This window comes from Bufo gargarizans, chromosome 3, assembly GCF_014858855.1.
Source record: "Bufo gargarizans isolate SCDJY-AF-19 chromosome 3, ASM1485885v1, whole genome shotgun sequence".
NCBI classification, from domain to species: domain Eukaryota; kingdom Metazoa; phylum Chordata; class Amphibia; order Anura; family Bufonidae; genus Bufo; species Bufo gargarizans.
Genome location: NC_058082.1, coordinates 164,345,356 through 164,359,321, shown reverse-complemented (window position 1 = coordinate 164,359,321; position 13,966 = coordinate 164,345,356). Strand labels below are relative to the sequence as shown.

At 44.3% G+C, this 13,966-nt stretch overlaps 1 protein-coding gene across 13 annotated transcripts in view; it reads left to right on the top strand.

Annotated features, from left to right (window-relative positions):
* PRPF40B (pre-mRNA processing factor 40 homolog B) overlaps positions 1-11,342 on the top strand; it is an 88,568-nt gene extending 77,226 nt beyond the window's left edge. For 10 of the 13 annotated variants that reach the window (XM_044288229.1, XM_044288228.1, XM_044288226.1 and 7 more), the window contains 4 exons: positions 7,448-7,550; positions 7,636-7,697; positions 7,779-7,946; positions 9,525-11,342. In XM_044288229.1, the coding sequence (XP_044144164.1) occupies positions 7,448-7,550; positions 7,636-7,697; positions 7,779-7,946; positions 9,525-9,617 (426 nt within the window). In that variant the 3' untranslated portion in view covers positions 9,618-11,342. Of the gene's footprint in view, positions 1-7,447; positions 7,551-7,635; positions 7,698-7,778; positions 7,947-8,057; positions 8,141-9,524 lie in introns of those variants that run through there. The other 3 variants (XM_044288227.1, XM_044288223.1, XM_044288232.1) reach the window with 3 other exon arrangements.
* Positions 11,343-13,966: the final 2,624 nt, after the last annotated feature.

Genomic DNA, 13,966 nt, shown 5'->3' with positions numbered 1-13,966 from the left:
GGTTCGCTTGAACCTGCGCCCAGACTGTGCACAGTCTAGAGGTGAAAGCATCTGCCTGTGGGTTGAGTGAGAACGTGGAGGAATTAGAGCTAAAACGAGGATGAAAACCACTATTACAAAAAAAAGGAGATACTCCCGTGGATGAATTAACCCGATTAGTGATGGCAAACTCTGCCAACGGGAGATATCTCACCCATAAAAGCTGATTGTGCTATACAGGACACCTCAGGAAAAGTTCCACTGCCTGATTTAACCGTTCCATCTGCCCATTAGTCTCTGGATGGAAAGCAGACGAAAAGGATAAAGAGATGTCGCATCTTTGACAAAAAGCTCTCCAGAATCCGGAAACAAACTGAACGCCTGTCACGGCTGAGGATGGGGAAAACCCTCAGCCGTGCGATGCCCGATGATGTTGTGGCTGCTCGGCCAGGAGAACAGGATAGGGAGCAGGTCACCTCCTCAAGCATCCCTAACCTGACCCTAACTCCTACCTGCATGGGCCGACCTTTAAAGGTAGGAGGACCCATGCGCAGGAACCTCGGAGCCCTGACTTACCCTCCGCAGATCCCTGAGCTAGGAGCTGGGTAAGACGACCTACTCCTCCAAGGTACGGAGGAGCAGGAGTCTCAATGGCCAAGCTGCTGGGAAAAAGGAAAAACACATACAGCTTTACGGGTATGGCAGGCGAACTAGTAGTTACAACAAACTGCCACAGCCTTGCTGACTGGATCCCTGTGCAAACAGGAATCCAGAACCGTAAGCTGCACAAAATCATAAGGAAGGTCCCAACAGAACATCACATACAACATCACAGACAACAAGACATAAACATAAAGCGACATAATCTTTATGACCACAGGGGTGGCTCTCACTGGCAGGTAGAATAGACAGGAGGCTGTTCCAGCCAAGCATGACTGAAGCAACCCTCAGACCTGAACTAACAGTGAGGCTTTATAGGCCAAGAAGCCACACCCCACAGTCGGACACACCCAGTGACACACACACACTGAGAAGGGAGTTAACCCTTCCAGCACCAGAGAAGGGAAACACACATAAAAGGGAAAGTGTCCAACTCACTAACACACACTGTGGCTGTTGCCGCAGGCAACGACATGGGTGGCACTCATGTCCTGGGAGTCAGCCCGAAGGCCGGGACACTGCCACCACATGTATACATACAACCAAACGTTGCCACGGGCAGCCACAGTGAAAGGAAGATGTCCGTGCGCACCAAACATAAAACACAGTGCACACCAGACATACAAAAGTGCATACAATACACACACACCTAACAGAGGTTGCTAGGTGCAACCGCATGCACAGCAGGAAAGCTGCCACATACATAGCGTTGTCAGCGGCAACCACAGGTGAGGCAAATACCACTGCCCTCACCTGTGATTGACAACAAAACCAAACCGCTGACAATCGCATGCGGTTGAAGAGTCACGGTCATAGCCATGGCCGTGACAACGCCCCTATCAGAGACGATATTTTCAGGGACACCATGCAGGCGTACCACATGTTCAATAAACAAGGATGCTAAGGTTTTCGCATCGGGGAGCTTACTTGAAGGAACAAAATGCACCATCTTGCTAAAACGGTCAACCACTACCCAAACCACTGACTTCCCCTCGGAGGGGGCCAGGTCAGAAAAAAAATTCAAGGAAATGTGTGACCATGGTTTGCAGGGAATGGGTAGTGGTTGTAGTTAACCAGCAGGATGTGTTCTCGGGGTATTAGATCTGGCACATACCTCACAAGCCAAAACATAAGATCGTACACCCTTAGACAAAGGCCACCAGAAGGACCTCAGCAGCAATTCTTTAGTGGCAGAGATGCCTGGATGACCACACAGAACAGAGTCATGACATTCGCCCATAAGACGAAAACAAAAATGCTCGGGAACGAACAACTTATCTGAAGGAGTTTGTGGAGGAGCAAGATGCTGAGCTCGTTGAATTTCAGAGGAAATATCCGAGGATATCACTGCCACAGAGATGCTTGCCGGTAAGATGGGTTCAGGAGGAGGGTCAGGAGGTTGGATGGCATTAAAACTCTGGGACAAGGCATCTGCTTTATTATTTTTACTTCCTGGCCTGAAAGTAACAGAGAAGTTAAAACGAGTAAAAAATAGAGCCCACCTAGACTGCCTAGGATTAAGACGTTTAGCCTCCTCAAGAAACACTAAATTCTTATGATCAGTGAGGATCGTAATACAGTGTTTAGCCCCTTCTAAAAAATGCCTCCATTCTTCAAATGCCCATTTTATGGCCAGTAACTCGCGGTTTCCAAAGTTTTAATTTCTCTTGCGAGAGAAGAAGGCACAAGGTCTTAAATTTGTGAAGTTGGAGGACCCCTGGGAAAGAATGGCCCCCACACCATCCTCCGAGGCATCCATTTCTACCTCAAAAGGTTCCTCAGGATTAGGCTGAACCAAGACTGGGGCCACTTGAAAACAATTTTTTTAAGTCTCAAAGGCCTGACAGGCCTCCAATGACCAGTTGACAAGATCAGACCCTTTCTTAGTTAAATCAGTAAGGGGCTTAGCGATAACGGAAAAATTCTTTATGAATTTACAATAAAAGTTGGCGAATCCTAAAAAGCGTTGAAGTGCCTTTAAGGAGGATGGTCTTACCCAGTCTTGGATAGCCTGAACCTTACTAGGATCCATTTTAAATTAATGTGGAGTAAGAATGTACCCAAGATAGGGAATCTCTTGAACTCCAAACACACATTTCTCCAATTTAATGGACAAATGATTCTCCCTGAGGATTCTAAGAACAGATCTGATGTGAGATACATGGGTATTCCAGTCAGGTGAAAAGACAAGAATATCATCAAGAAAAACAATCAAAACTTTGCCAATAAGTTCTCTAAAAATGTTTCATAAAGTTCTGAAACACAGCTGGGGCATTACATAGACTGAATGGCATAACAAGATACTCAAAGTGTCCCTCTGGGGTATTAAAGGCCGTTTTCCATTCATCACCTTCCTTACTATGAATCAAGTTATAAGCCCCCCTCAAATCGAGTTTAGAAAACCAAGAAGCACCCAAGATCTGGTTAAATAAATCCGGGAATCAACGGGATGGAATATTGATTCCTAATAGTAATTTTATTCAAGTTTCTATAATCAATACAGGGTCTGAGACCAACGTCCTTCTTCTTAACAAAAAGAACCCAGCTCCCAAGGGTGAGGTGGAGGGGCTAATATGTCCCTTCTTAAGACTCTCCTGGATGTAGTCTCTCATGGCAGTGCATTCAGGACCAGAGAGATTGTAAATGCGTCCCTTAGGAAACTTGGACTCGGAAACTAACTCAATAAACACAGTCATAAGGCCTATGGGGAGGGATAGTTTTGGTCTCAGCAGTGGAAAAAACATCATGAAAATCAGCAATAAAGTGGGGAATGGCATCAAAAGAAACTCCAGCAAGAACTACAGTTGAAACCCCATCTCTGTAACTCGCCCGAACTCCAGTTTATGACCGGATTATGTTGCTGAAGCCAGGGCATGCCAAGAACTACTTGTACCGGAAGATTCTCCAAAATGAAAAAACATTTCTCAGAGTGGCAGACCCCTACAGACAGGGTAATCTCGGGAGTACGGAGTTTTATCCTGCCCCTCAGGAGGGGAGTAGAGTCGTTAGCAACCACCTGTATCGGGGTGGACCATTTTAGTATTGGGATCCCTACCCGTTCAACAAATTTGAGATCAACAAAACTAAATGCTGACCCAGAATCCACAAAAGCACTTCCTGACCACTTTAAGACCCCCAAGGAAATTGAGACAGGCAACAATAGTTTGCTTCTTACCACCTCTTGGAATACCTTGTCCGGATCCCTCTGACTTGGACGGTCTTCCGGAAGGAGGAGCTTTGGGACATTGACGAACCCAGTGGTCGGAATCGCCACAATAAAAACAAGAACCGCGACGACGGCGTAGCTCTGTCTAATCTGATGGCTAGGGTCATGGTCTCCTCTAAAGAGTCAGGACTGGGGTAGCAGACCAGCATATCCTTCAACCTCTCTGCCAAAATTGGCATTTGAGAGCAGGTTCGTTCCAGCCCGAGGGAACGCACCACTTGTGGAACTGGGTATAATAATCTTCCACTGGCCGCTCTCCCTGGGTAATACTTTGTGGATTTTGGGCAGCAAATACAGGGTGGGAGTCACTGGCCCTCCTTAAGTCGTACTGGCAGAATGTTATTTTCTACCCCGGAGTCTAGAATATGATCTAATTCAGCCTTAAACCTGGTGGTGGGATTGCTATCTAAACGTCTATAGTAGTCCTTATCTCTCAACTGCCTAAATGCTTCTTTTTCATACATCTGTGCAGGCCAGATCACGACATTTCCCCCTTTATCCGCAGGTTTGATCACAATGTCTTTCAAATCACGTAGTTCTTTAATAGCCCGATGTTGGTCATAAGTCAAATTCTTATGGCCATAATAGCCCGCCAGCTGTTCAAAATCATGTTTGACCAGCTTGACAAAGATATCAACATTTGGGCATAGATGTTTTTGGGGAAAATGTTGTGATCGGCGGCACAGATGTAGAGGTATCTTGCAAGCAGATGGTGCCTCCTGTTCATCCAGTAAGGCCTGTAAATCACTAATTGCTTGTTTCTCAGCCTCAGTGGTGAATTGGGCAGCACCATCACCTCTGCCAAAGTATTTTTTTAAAAGAAGCTTCCTACCAAACAGCTCAAGGTCCTTCACTGCCGTAAAGTAGTCAAACTTGCCCGACGGGGCAAAAGTAAGTCCCTTTTGAAGGACCTGGACCTGTGAGTCAGTGAGCCTGTATGTAGAGAGGTTAATTACCTTTAGTTCTTCCTGTATCGTTTGCCTGTCGCCTCCACATTTCTGGTTCTCCTTTTTGGTCTGGGGGTGCTTGGTGTATGTTGGTATCCGGCTCGATCTGTGCCACCTTCCAGCGCCCCCCGTGTTCCTAAAAAAGGCTCTCCACATGTCTCGTCAGAGGTAAGTGAGATTCCTGATAGGGATGCTGTCACTGACCCACTCCTATCACGCCTTTGTTGCCACCTGTACACTCTATTGGACTCAAAGTCCGTGAGGTCCCGCTGAAATTTCTTGGATTTCTGTTCCTGGATATTCTTTTCCCAGGTGTCTAGATCTGACCCAAGTGAAGTGTCAAAATTATCAAAGTCCTCTTTGTTGAGAGTCTCTTGTAACTTCGCCCTGTGTTGATATCTTTTTCTGTCTGCTTAAGCGACCCGCGATCAAGCCCAATCAGAAGCTCTATCAGCGTCCTAGAGCATTTGTTAAGGGAGTCTTCCCACCTCTCTGTGAACACCACATCAGTGGTTTCCAGGGTGGGAAAAACCTGGATCCGTAGACCCCTGGGAATAATAATGCGACTCAAGTAGTTTTCCAGGGCCGCCTTGTTCCACCAAAGCTTGATATGCCTTTTAGGCCCCATGCACACGGCCGTGTTTCACAGCCGTGTGCGGGCCGTGGAACCGCGGCCTGGATCCCTCCTGAGAGCAGGAGCGCACGGCGTCACTGGTTGCTATGACGCCGTGCGCTCCCTGCTGCCGGCACAGTACAGTAATACACTGGTATAGATCATACCAGTGTATTACTGTATTGCGGCGGCAGCAGGGAGCGCACGGCGTCATAGCAACCAGTGACGCCGTGCGCTCCTGCTCTCAGGAGGGATCCAGGCCGCGGTTCCACGGCCCGCACACGGCTGTGAAACACGGCCGTGTGCATGGGGCCTAAAGAATATCCCTAATTTTTAGCTTCAAGTCTCTTACATTACGTGCATCCGAGTCAGCTGTGGTGCCTTCGCTGAATATGGAACCCAATTTGGATATCCGTGCTACATCACGGTTTTTGTAGTCCATGAATCCTGAGAGCCGCCTGGGAACAAGGCCAAACACCGATCCTCGCTACCGAAGCTAAGCACAGGTCTGCGGCTGATGGGAGACAGAGTGCGCCTTCGGCACCCCAGTTACACATATGCTGCGGTTTCTTCTTCCTGGATCCTAACTGGATGTATCCACATCTGGTCGGGATCCGAGAGGAAGAGCAGTTAGCACAGCAGAGACAGTGGCATCAGGGGAGCGAGGGAGGGTAAGTACTATGTGAAACATCTTCTCTCCGCAGGTTAGTACTATGGGCTAATTAGAGCAAATGAACGGAGAACCCCTCTAACACTTGCTTTATGGCTTTTGTTCATGACATAAGGTGTGGTTCTTTGAATGATACATCACATGACGGATCTGCAGAGTAAAGCCTCATTAACACGTCCGTGTCCGTGCTCAAATCCGTGAACAGGTGGTCAGTGATGCAACCAGGAAGCTGTCCGAGAAAGATCAGTGTTAGGTCCATGTGTCCGTTTTTTGCTGTCCGTGTGCCATCTGTGTTTTACTGACACTAAACAGCTAAAAAAAAAATTTCAAAGCATTTCTTCTTAATGATCCGTCAAACACAGATGCAACACGGATGGCATCAGTGTTGCATCCGTAGTTTTCACGGACCCATAGACTATTAATGGGCGTGATGAATCCATGAACACGGACAAAATAGAGCATGCTGTCACGGATGAAGTTGAAGATAGCTGGAACGTATAAATAAACGATCGACTGGCTTAATACCAAACTAAGGAGCATATGTGTGCCCTTTAAAACCCTAAGAGCTCTCCCTGACTGCTAAGCACATACAAGGGTCTCAAAGGTAGACGATTGTATGCCCACGTACCTAAGACTGTGTGACACCTGAAAACCTTATAATAGTGAGGAGACATGACCACCGGCTCCCTGCACTTCATACGGAGGGAGTCAGGGTCACCTAGAATCAAGCCAGCAAGGAAACACAATAAAGGAAAACACTTATCTGAGCAAACAGCAGCAGCAGCCTCCAGCAGCGAACACTTCATCCAGGAAGTAGTATAAACCGCAAAGTGAGGCAGTATGAGAAGGAATATAAAGGAAGACGATTAGTCTAAATAAGTGACACCTGGCAGAAGCTAAGGAGAAGACAAAGTGAAACCAAAACAAAGAACAACATACAAGAGGTAGAGAAGAACGTCTGCCAGACCTTCTCACAGAACTGGCGGTGACATGCATCCGTGATAAAAATACTGACCCCACGGACCATGCTAAAACACTGATATCTGAATACACACATTAAAATGAATCGGGACGTTCACTGTCCGTGGAGAACATATACAGCACACGTCCGTGAAACACTGATATGTGAATGAGGCTTAACTGATGAGCCATATTAATAATATGGGGTCCATTGGGGTTTCTGCCATTGTGACGGCAAGTATAGCTCTGCATGCTGCACTGTTCTTGCCTTATAAAGTTACAGAAACCCCAGATGCCCATGGCACAGGTGTGAAAAAAAGCTCAAAAAGGTTGTCAATTATTAGTACTAGCAGTATTTGGATAACTTCTTACTTTTACTCATTTTTTTAAAGACATCAGAGACAGAAGAGGAAAATCACCAACATCGCTCACAAAAAAGAAAAAAAAGAAACCATTCAGAGTCAGGGTCTGACGTCTCCTCATCAGGCGATTCAGGTATAGTCTGTACCTACTTGATGTCCTTTGATGTGGTACTTGGTGTCAGCAAGTTGTTATTTGCTTTGTCTTTATTTGTGCCCAGAACATAGCTCCAGGAAATCCAAGAGACAGAAAAAAAAGAGTAAGAAAAAGAGACACAAATCGGTGAGTCTGACCTCAGGAGTGACCTTATAGTGTACAGTAACAGAAGAGAAGTCAACAATGAAACATAGTTTCTTTTTTTAGAACAGTCCTGAGAGTGAAACAGAGAAGGAAAAAGAGAGGAGTAAGAGAGAGCGAGATCAAGATAGTGAACAGACGAAAGAGAGAATGAAAGACCGAGCCCATGACCAAGAGACAGAGTCTGCAGACGGTCGCCTCAGATTACTAAAACAGGCCTCACAGAAGGAGAAAGTGAGTGTTTTTAGGGGTCAAAGCAGACAAATATCTACATCAAAAAGTTCAAATAGCAAATGTGATCCTACACTCATAGTCCCCTCCGCCTGTTCCCTATTTTCTGATTAGCAAGAAGTAGAGGACAGATGGATGGGAGAAAGGTGCAGGATCTGACTACAAAGTTTGTTGACCGTTACCATGGATACACACAGGTTTGTAGATAAAAAAACAAAAAACAGGAATGCTAAATTAATAGAACAAGTCTTGGTTCACACTGCATTTGGTACATGTTTGAAGGGTGATGCAGGACATTGGACTCGACATATGTAAATATATTCTTATATAGTTACATTTACATTGGAAATCAATTAATTTTTGTGGGATCACCTTGAATTGCAAAGTGTACAAAAGTATTTAACACCGTTTTAATAAAGTTATGTAAAAGTATACTGGCTTAAAAGGGTTTTCCAAGACTTTTAACCATAGGTCATCAGTATTTGATTGGTGGGGATTCGAGACCTGGGCCCCCCACTGATCAGCTGTTTGAGAAGGCATCGGCGATCCTGTGAGCGCCGTACATTGTATAGCGGCTGTGCTTGGTATCTAGCTCGGCCCCATTTACTTGAATGAAGCTAAGCTGCTCCTAGGCCATGTCACTGTGAACGTGTCATCACTGGCCTAGGGAAAGCTGTGAGAAGGTGGCGGCGCTACTGATGCCTTCTCCAACAGCTGATCAGTGGGGGTCCCAGGTGTCATGCCCCCACTGATCAAATACTGATGACCTATACTGAGGATAGGTCATCAGTACTAAAGTATACATGGGGGGGGGAAACAGAACTGGATCGCACATCCACAATGCTATGCTTTGATCTAACTCGCTTATCAGAGCTATATTAAAAAGTGTACAGCCCCCCATACTGCATGCTGTACAAGAGGCATTAGTGTACATTTTGATCAAAAGGCATAAGCCCACTCACCACGCCAAGGTCGTCTCTTTTGAGTGGGACCTACTCTGACAAAAGGGTGCAGCGCAGTGTGGTGGCAAAGCGGTAATGCCCTGGTAGGCGGCGGGACCCAGGAGTCAAGCAGCATCCCTGCTGTCTGACAATGCCCCCATGGCACTGGGTCTCACCAACCCACCAGAACAGCACCACAAAAACAAAGGCCACCACGCAGAACTGCACCATGTGAACAGTTGTCTAACACAACATGTCCATCAGTACTAAAGTCTTGGAAAACCCCTTTAATATATGCCAAAAGGTCACTTAGATAAGATAAGATGCCTTTATTGTCACTGTACAATACAATGAAATGTATTTGGCTACTAAAGTCTATAAGTACGTCAGATTCTAAGTTCAGTGGGTAGCAGGATGACCGGATTCAAGGACATGCGAGGAGGGGAAAAGAGATACTCAGAGATTGATGGAATATAGAAAAATGGGTGTATATACAGTATGTATCTACATTTTCAGCCTGACATATACCTGCAGTGCCTCATACATTCTTGTTCCTTGTGCTTTGTGTCTGCATTCCAGTCATATGTCCGGTTATTTAATGTCGCCATCTTTCTGTTTTTCATTGCTGTCTATGTTTCAGACAGGCTGGGACACATCAGACAGCGAGCTCAGTGAAGGAGAACTGGAGAAGAGGCGACGATGTTTACTGCAGCAGCTGGATGATGATCAATAGATAGATTTGGCTATCACAAACTGGAGTGCTGCTGTGATCATACATTTCAACTGTTTGAGCTGAGAGGTTTGGTTCTGTAGAAGTGTGGAGGTCTTGTATAGAGATAGTCCAAAATATAAATGGGGTGCATGTCCTTGACCAACAATCAAAGCATTTCTTTCATTTGTAAAAGGAGAGCTGAAATCAGTTGCCAGGCAGCATCACTGTTAATGATTTGTACTAGTTTTTAGACACAATTCCCAATGTTCTATGGCCATAGCTAGAGATGAGCGAATTTCATATTGTGAAATTCGTTCACGCTTTGTTTGGTGGTAAAAGCAGAATTGCGTTATGGATTCCGTTACCATGGACCATAACGCAATTCTATAACAGAATGCCTCCCCTGCATAACTGAAACGGGAGGGATACGTTATGCAGGCCACAGACGGAATGAATAACGGAATGCCTCTAACATGAAATTTGCTCATCTCTAGCCATAGCCATGAGGCGCCTGCAGTTTTACACAGCAGTCAATGATTGAGGACAAGTTCGATCACAGACTTAACTCCTCAGATGCTGTAGTCGATTGTGACCACTGTATCTGAGTGCTCATTTACCAGGATCGCTATTCTCTAAGTGACCGAATGGCTCCCCCACGACAAGATTGCAGGAGCCATTCGGTTGCTATAGCAGCCTTGGGCCTTCTGACGGCTCCAAGACCTGCCTTAGCAAAGTTCCTACCGGGCTTAATAGGAACACAATTATTTTCCCATAGACTGCAATGGTAAGCAACTGCGGTCGGTTGTACAAACAATCAGATCACCACATGTTAAAGTCCCTTAGGGGGACTAGAAATACATGTGAAAAGTATAAATGTAAAAGTAATATGAAAATTCACAAAAAGATAAGAATTCAAACCCCCCTTTCCCCATTTTACAAGTATAAATGTGTTTATCCCATATGGTAAACAGCGTAATGTAAAAAAAAAAATCTAAATGGACACTTTGGTTGCATCACCTCCTTCAAAAATTGAATAAAGAGTTATCAAAAAGTCCTACACACTCCAAAATGGTATTGATGAAATTTACACACAGCTCCGTAGTAAATATAAAAAAAAAGTTATCTTGATCAAAATTTGGCCATGCAAAGAAAAACCTTTTTTTTTTTCTTTAAAGTATGAAAACGTAAGAATCTTTAAAAATTTGGCATCTCTGTAATTGTACTGACCCGCAGAATGAAGATAAGTCCGCTTTACTGCATAGGGACTGCCATAAAAACAAAACCCATACAACAATAGCAAATTGTGTTTTTTTTTTTTTTTTCTTGATTCCAACCCCATTTAGTATTTTTTCCAGCTTCCCACTAGATCATATGCAATATTAAATGGTGCCGCAAAAAAATAAAATAAAAAATAAAACGCCCTCATATGACTGTGTGTGGAAAAATAAAAAAAAGTTATGGCTCTTGGATGGCAGGGGAAAAAAACAAAAATGGAAAATCACTGTATTAGGAAAAAGGTTAATGAGGATGGGCTGCAATACCAGTCACAGCACTAGAGAGGCACTGTTTCTGGATGAAAGCAGAGCTTTTTTTTTTATCATAGACAACCAATTTAATTCTGTTCTGCAAAACATCAGCGAGTGTGAGGCTTTTACACAACTAGTCATTATCACTGTACAGTACTCAATAAGGATCGGCCTGATATGTTGTATAGTGGAAAATGTTTATTAAAAAAGCCAAAAGAAATCCCTTTCTCATTGTGGTGTTTTCTATGGTGTGTAGCAGTATGGATGCACATCTTCAACTTTGTGCAAAATATTCAGTGATTGTCATCCTCCAAATTCAATATTTTACACATTTACAGTACATTCAGCAATTATTACTACAAATGCTTATAATGGTTTGGATGTTAATGATATTTGCTATTTATATAGTGGCCTTTAATGAGCAATAAACAATAGGTTTGCCTTTCATTAAATCGGTTATCCGGGACCTTGATATTGATGGCTTATCCTCTATGCAGCTCATTCCCAGCACAGCCACAACACAATGTACAAACGCCGTGCCTGGTGAGCAGTGCAGGGGACGTGGTGCTCGTCAGAGCCCCACAGTCCCTTCAGTCAATCAGTGGAGGTGCTCCCTGTCAGACATCCACTTAGGCCATCACTATCAAAGTCCTGTAAAACTCCTTGAAATTCAATTGCATAGGTATGTCAGTACACCCCGACGGAGGCTGAGGGACACACATTTGAACTCCATTTGGTAAATGGGGCTATGTTCAGCCAATGCAATAGGAGCTTTTCTGGCACATACATCAAACGTGTTTGCATAATGAATTTGAACAGTCCTACCGAACCTAACAAAAAGTGTTTAATACAATGGGGGGGAAATTTAATAAGCATGTAGCAAGCACCAAAGATATTATTTGTTTTAGATACTTTTTATGCCTCCCTCGACAGTTTCTAAAGTCTAGGAAAAGGAGTGTTGCAAAAAGGAGTAACAAAATGCAGCAGATTTAGTTGCTGATAAATATGAGATGTTATATTTTTCTTCTAGCTGCATTTTAGTAATTGGCCACTAGAGAGCAGTATGTATCAACAAACTAACTGGTCCTTCAGAGAACACAAGAGATTCTTATAAAACTTTTAGGGTGGGCACATGTTGAAGCCTAATAAATGCACAATACAGACCAGTATTGTAGAACCTGCGTCATCAGCTATTCTTTATTATACAGTTGGGGAGGAAACTGATCGTGACACTTCACTGCCAGGCCACACCAGCCCCTTGTGTCACTCGTACTCCATGGCCCAGTTAGACTGTCCACTCTTATGGCCTGTCCTAACAGTCTGCACCCAGCTGGCTCCCCAGTTAATGGCTGATTACCCCAACTAACCTTCGTGACTACCTCGGCCAATCCATATGGGAACTTGCTGCCTAACTTCCTGCCACTGACTTGTCTCCTTGTTAGTTAGCTGACCTTTGCCTCCTCAGGTAAGAACCTGCAATGTTCTCTGTTACCTGACCTTTAATCCTGGCCCCTGCCCTTTATTCAGTGTTTGTACTTCATTTTAACTCTATTGTTCCATTCACACCCACGGAGACTCCCTGGAGCCATCAGTGCCATTTTCCTTAACCTACTTACCATATATCTGCTCTAAAAACTACACACCTGGCACGTTGTATGGTTCCTCGCCCTCATGTTGCCACTATTTAGTGATGGGAACCCATAGAAGCAATGTGTTGTGTATTCACTACATCTCTCCTTATACTGCTGCACACTGGAAAGAACATGGAGATGTCAAAGTTGTTAAATTGTTCTTATTATTGTTTAATAGGAATCATTTGTCGTCACATATAACCAAAAATTACCTAAAAGCCAACTTGTCACGTTGAGCCTGTCTGATCTGCCAGCATCATGGCATAGAGCAGGATTTGCTGAGCAGACTGATATATCGTTTTTTGGGTAAAGATTCAGATAACTTGAATTGTATTCATTTAATTTCTGATCATTCTGGGGTTAGGAGTCCAGTGGGCGGTCACTGATTAGGACCCACTACTGGACTATAATAGCAAACAGGGATTTAAAGGGAACCTGTCACCAGGATTTTGTGCATAGAGCTGAGGACATGGGTTGCTAGATGGCCGCTAGCACATCCGCAATACCCAGTCCCCATAGCTCTGTGTGCTTTTATTGTGTAAAAAAACAGATTTGATACATATGCAAATTATCCTGAGAGGAGTCCTGTATGTGAGATGAGTCAGGGACAGGACTCATCTCAGTTTAATTTGCATATGTATTAAATCTTTTATTTTTTTTACACAATAAAAGCACACAGAGCTATGGCGGATGTGCTAGCGGACATCTAGCAACCCATGTCCTCGGCTCTATACACAACAGGTTCCCTTTAAATAATTAAGTTACAAGTTTCAATGAATCTTTTTCCTAAAAAACAAACTAAACATCAATGGGGCTTACAGTATAAATATGACAGGACAGTCTACCTCTTGGGAGCAAGATCAGAAAGCAGCTTCCTCAATCACAGAGTAAAGGCTCATTCACACGTCAGTGTCCATGCTTAAATCCGTGAAAAAGTGATCAGTGATGCCTCTGTGAAGATGTCCGTGTTGGGTCCATGTGTCCTTTTTTTGCTGTCCGTGTGCCATCCGTGTTTCACTGACAGTGCTCAGCTGAAGAATATTTTCAAACCATCTCTTCCTAATGATCAGTGAAACACGGATGCCGCATGGACGGCATCCGTGTTGCATCCATTGCTTTCACGGACCCATAGACTGTAATGGGCGTGATGGATCCGTGGATATGGACAAAATAGAGCATGCATCCGTGCAAAAAATAACATAAACGGACCCAC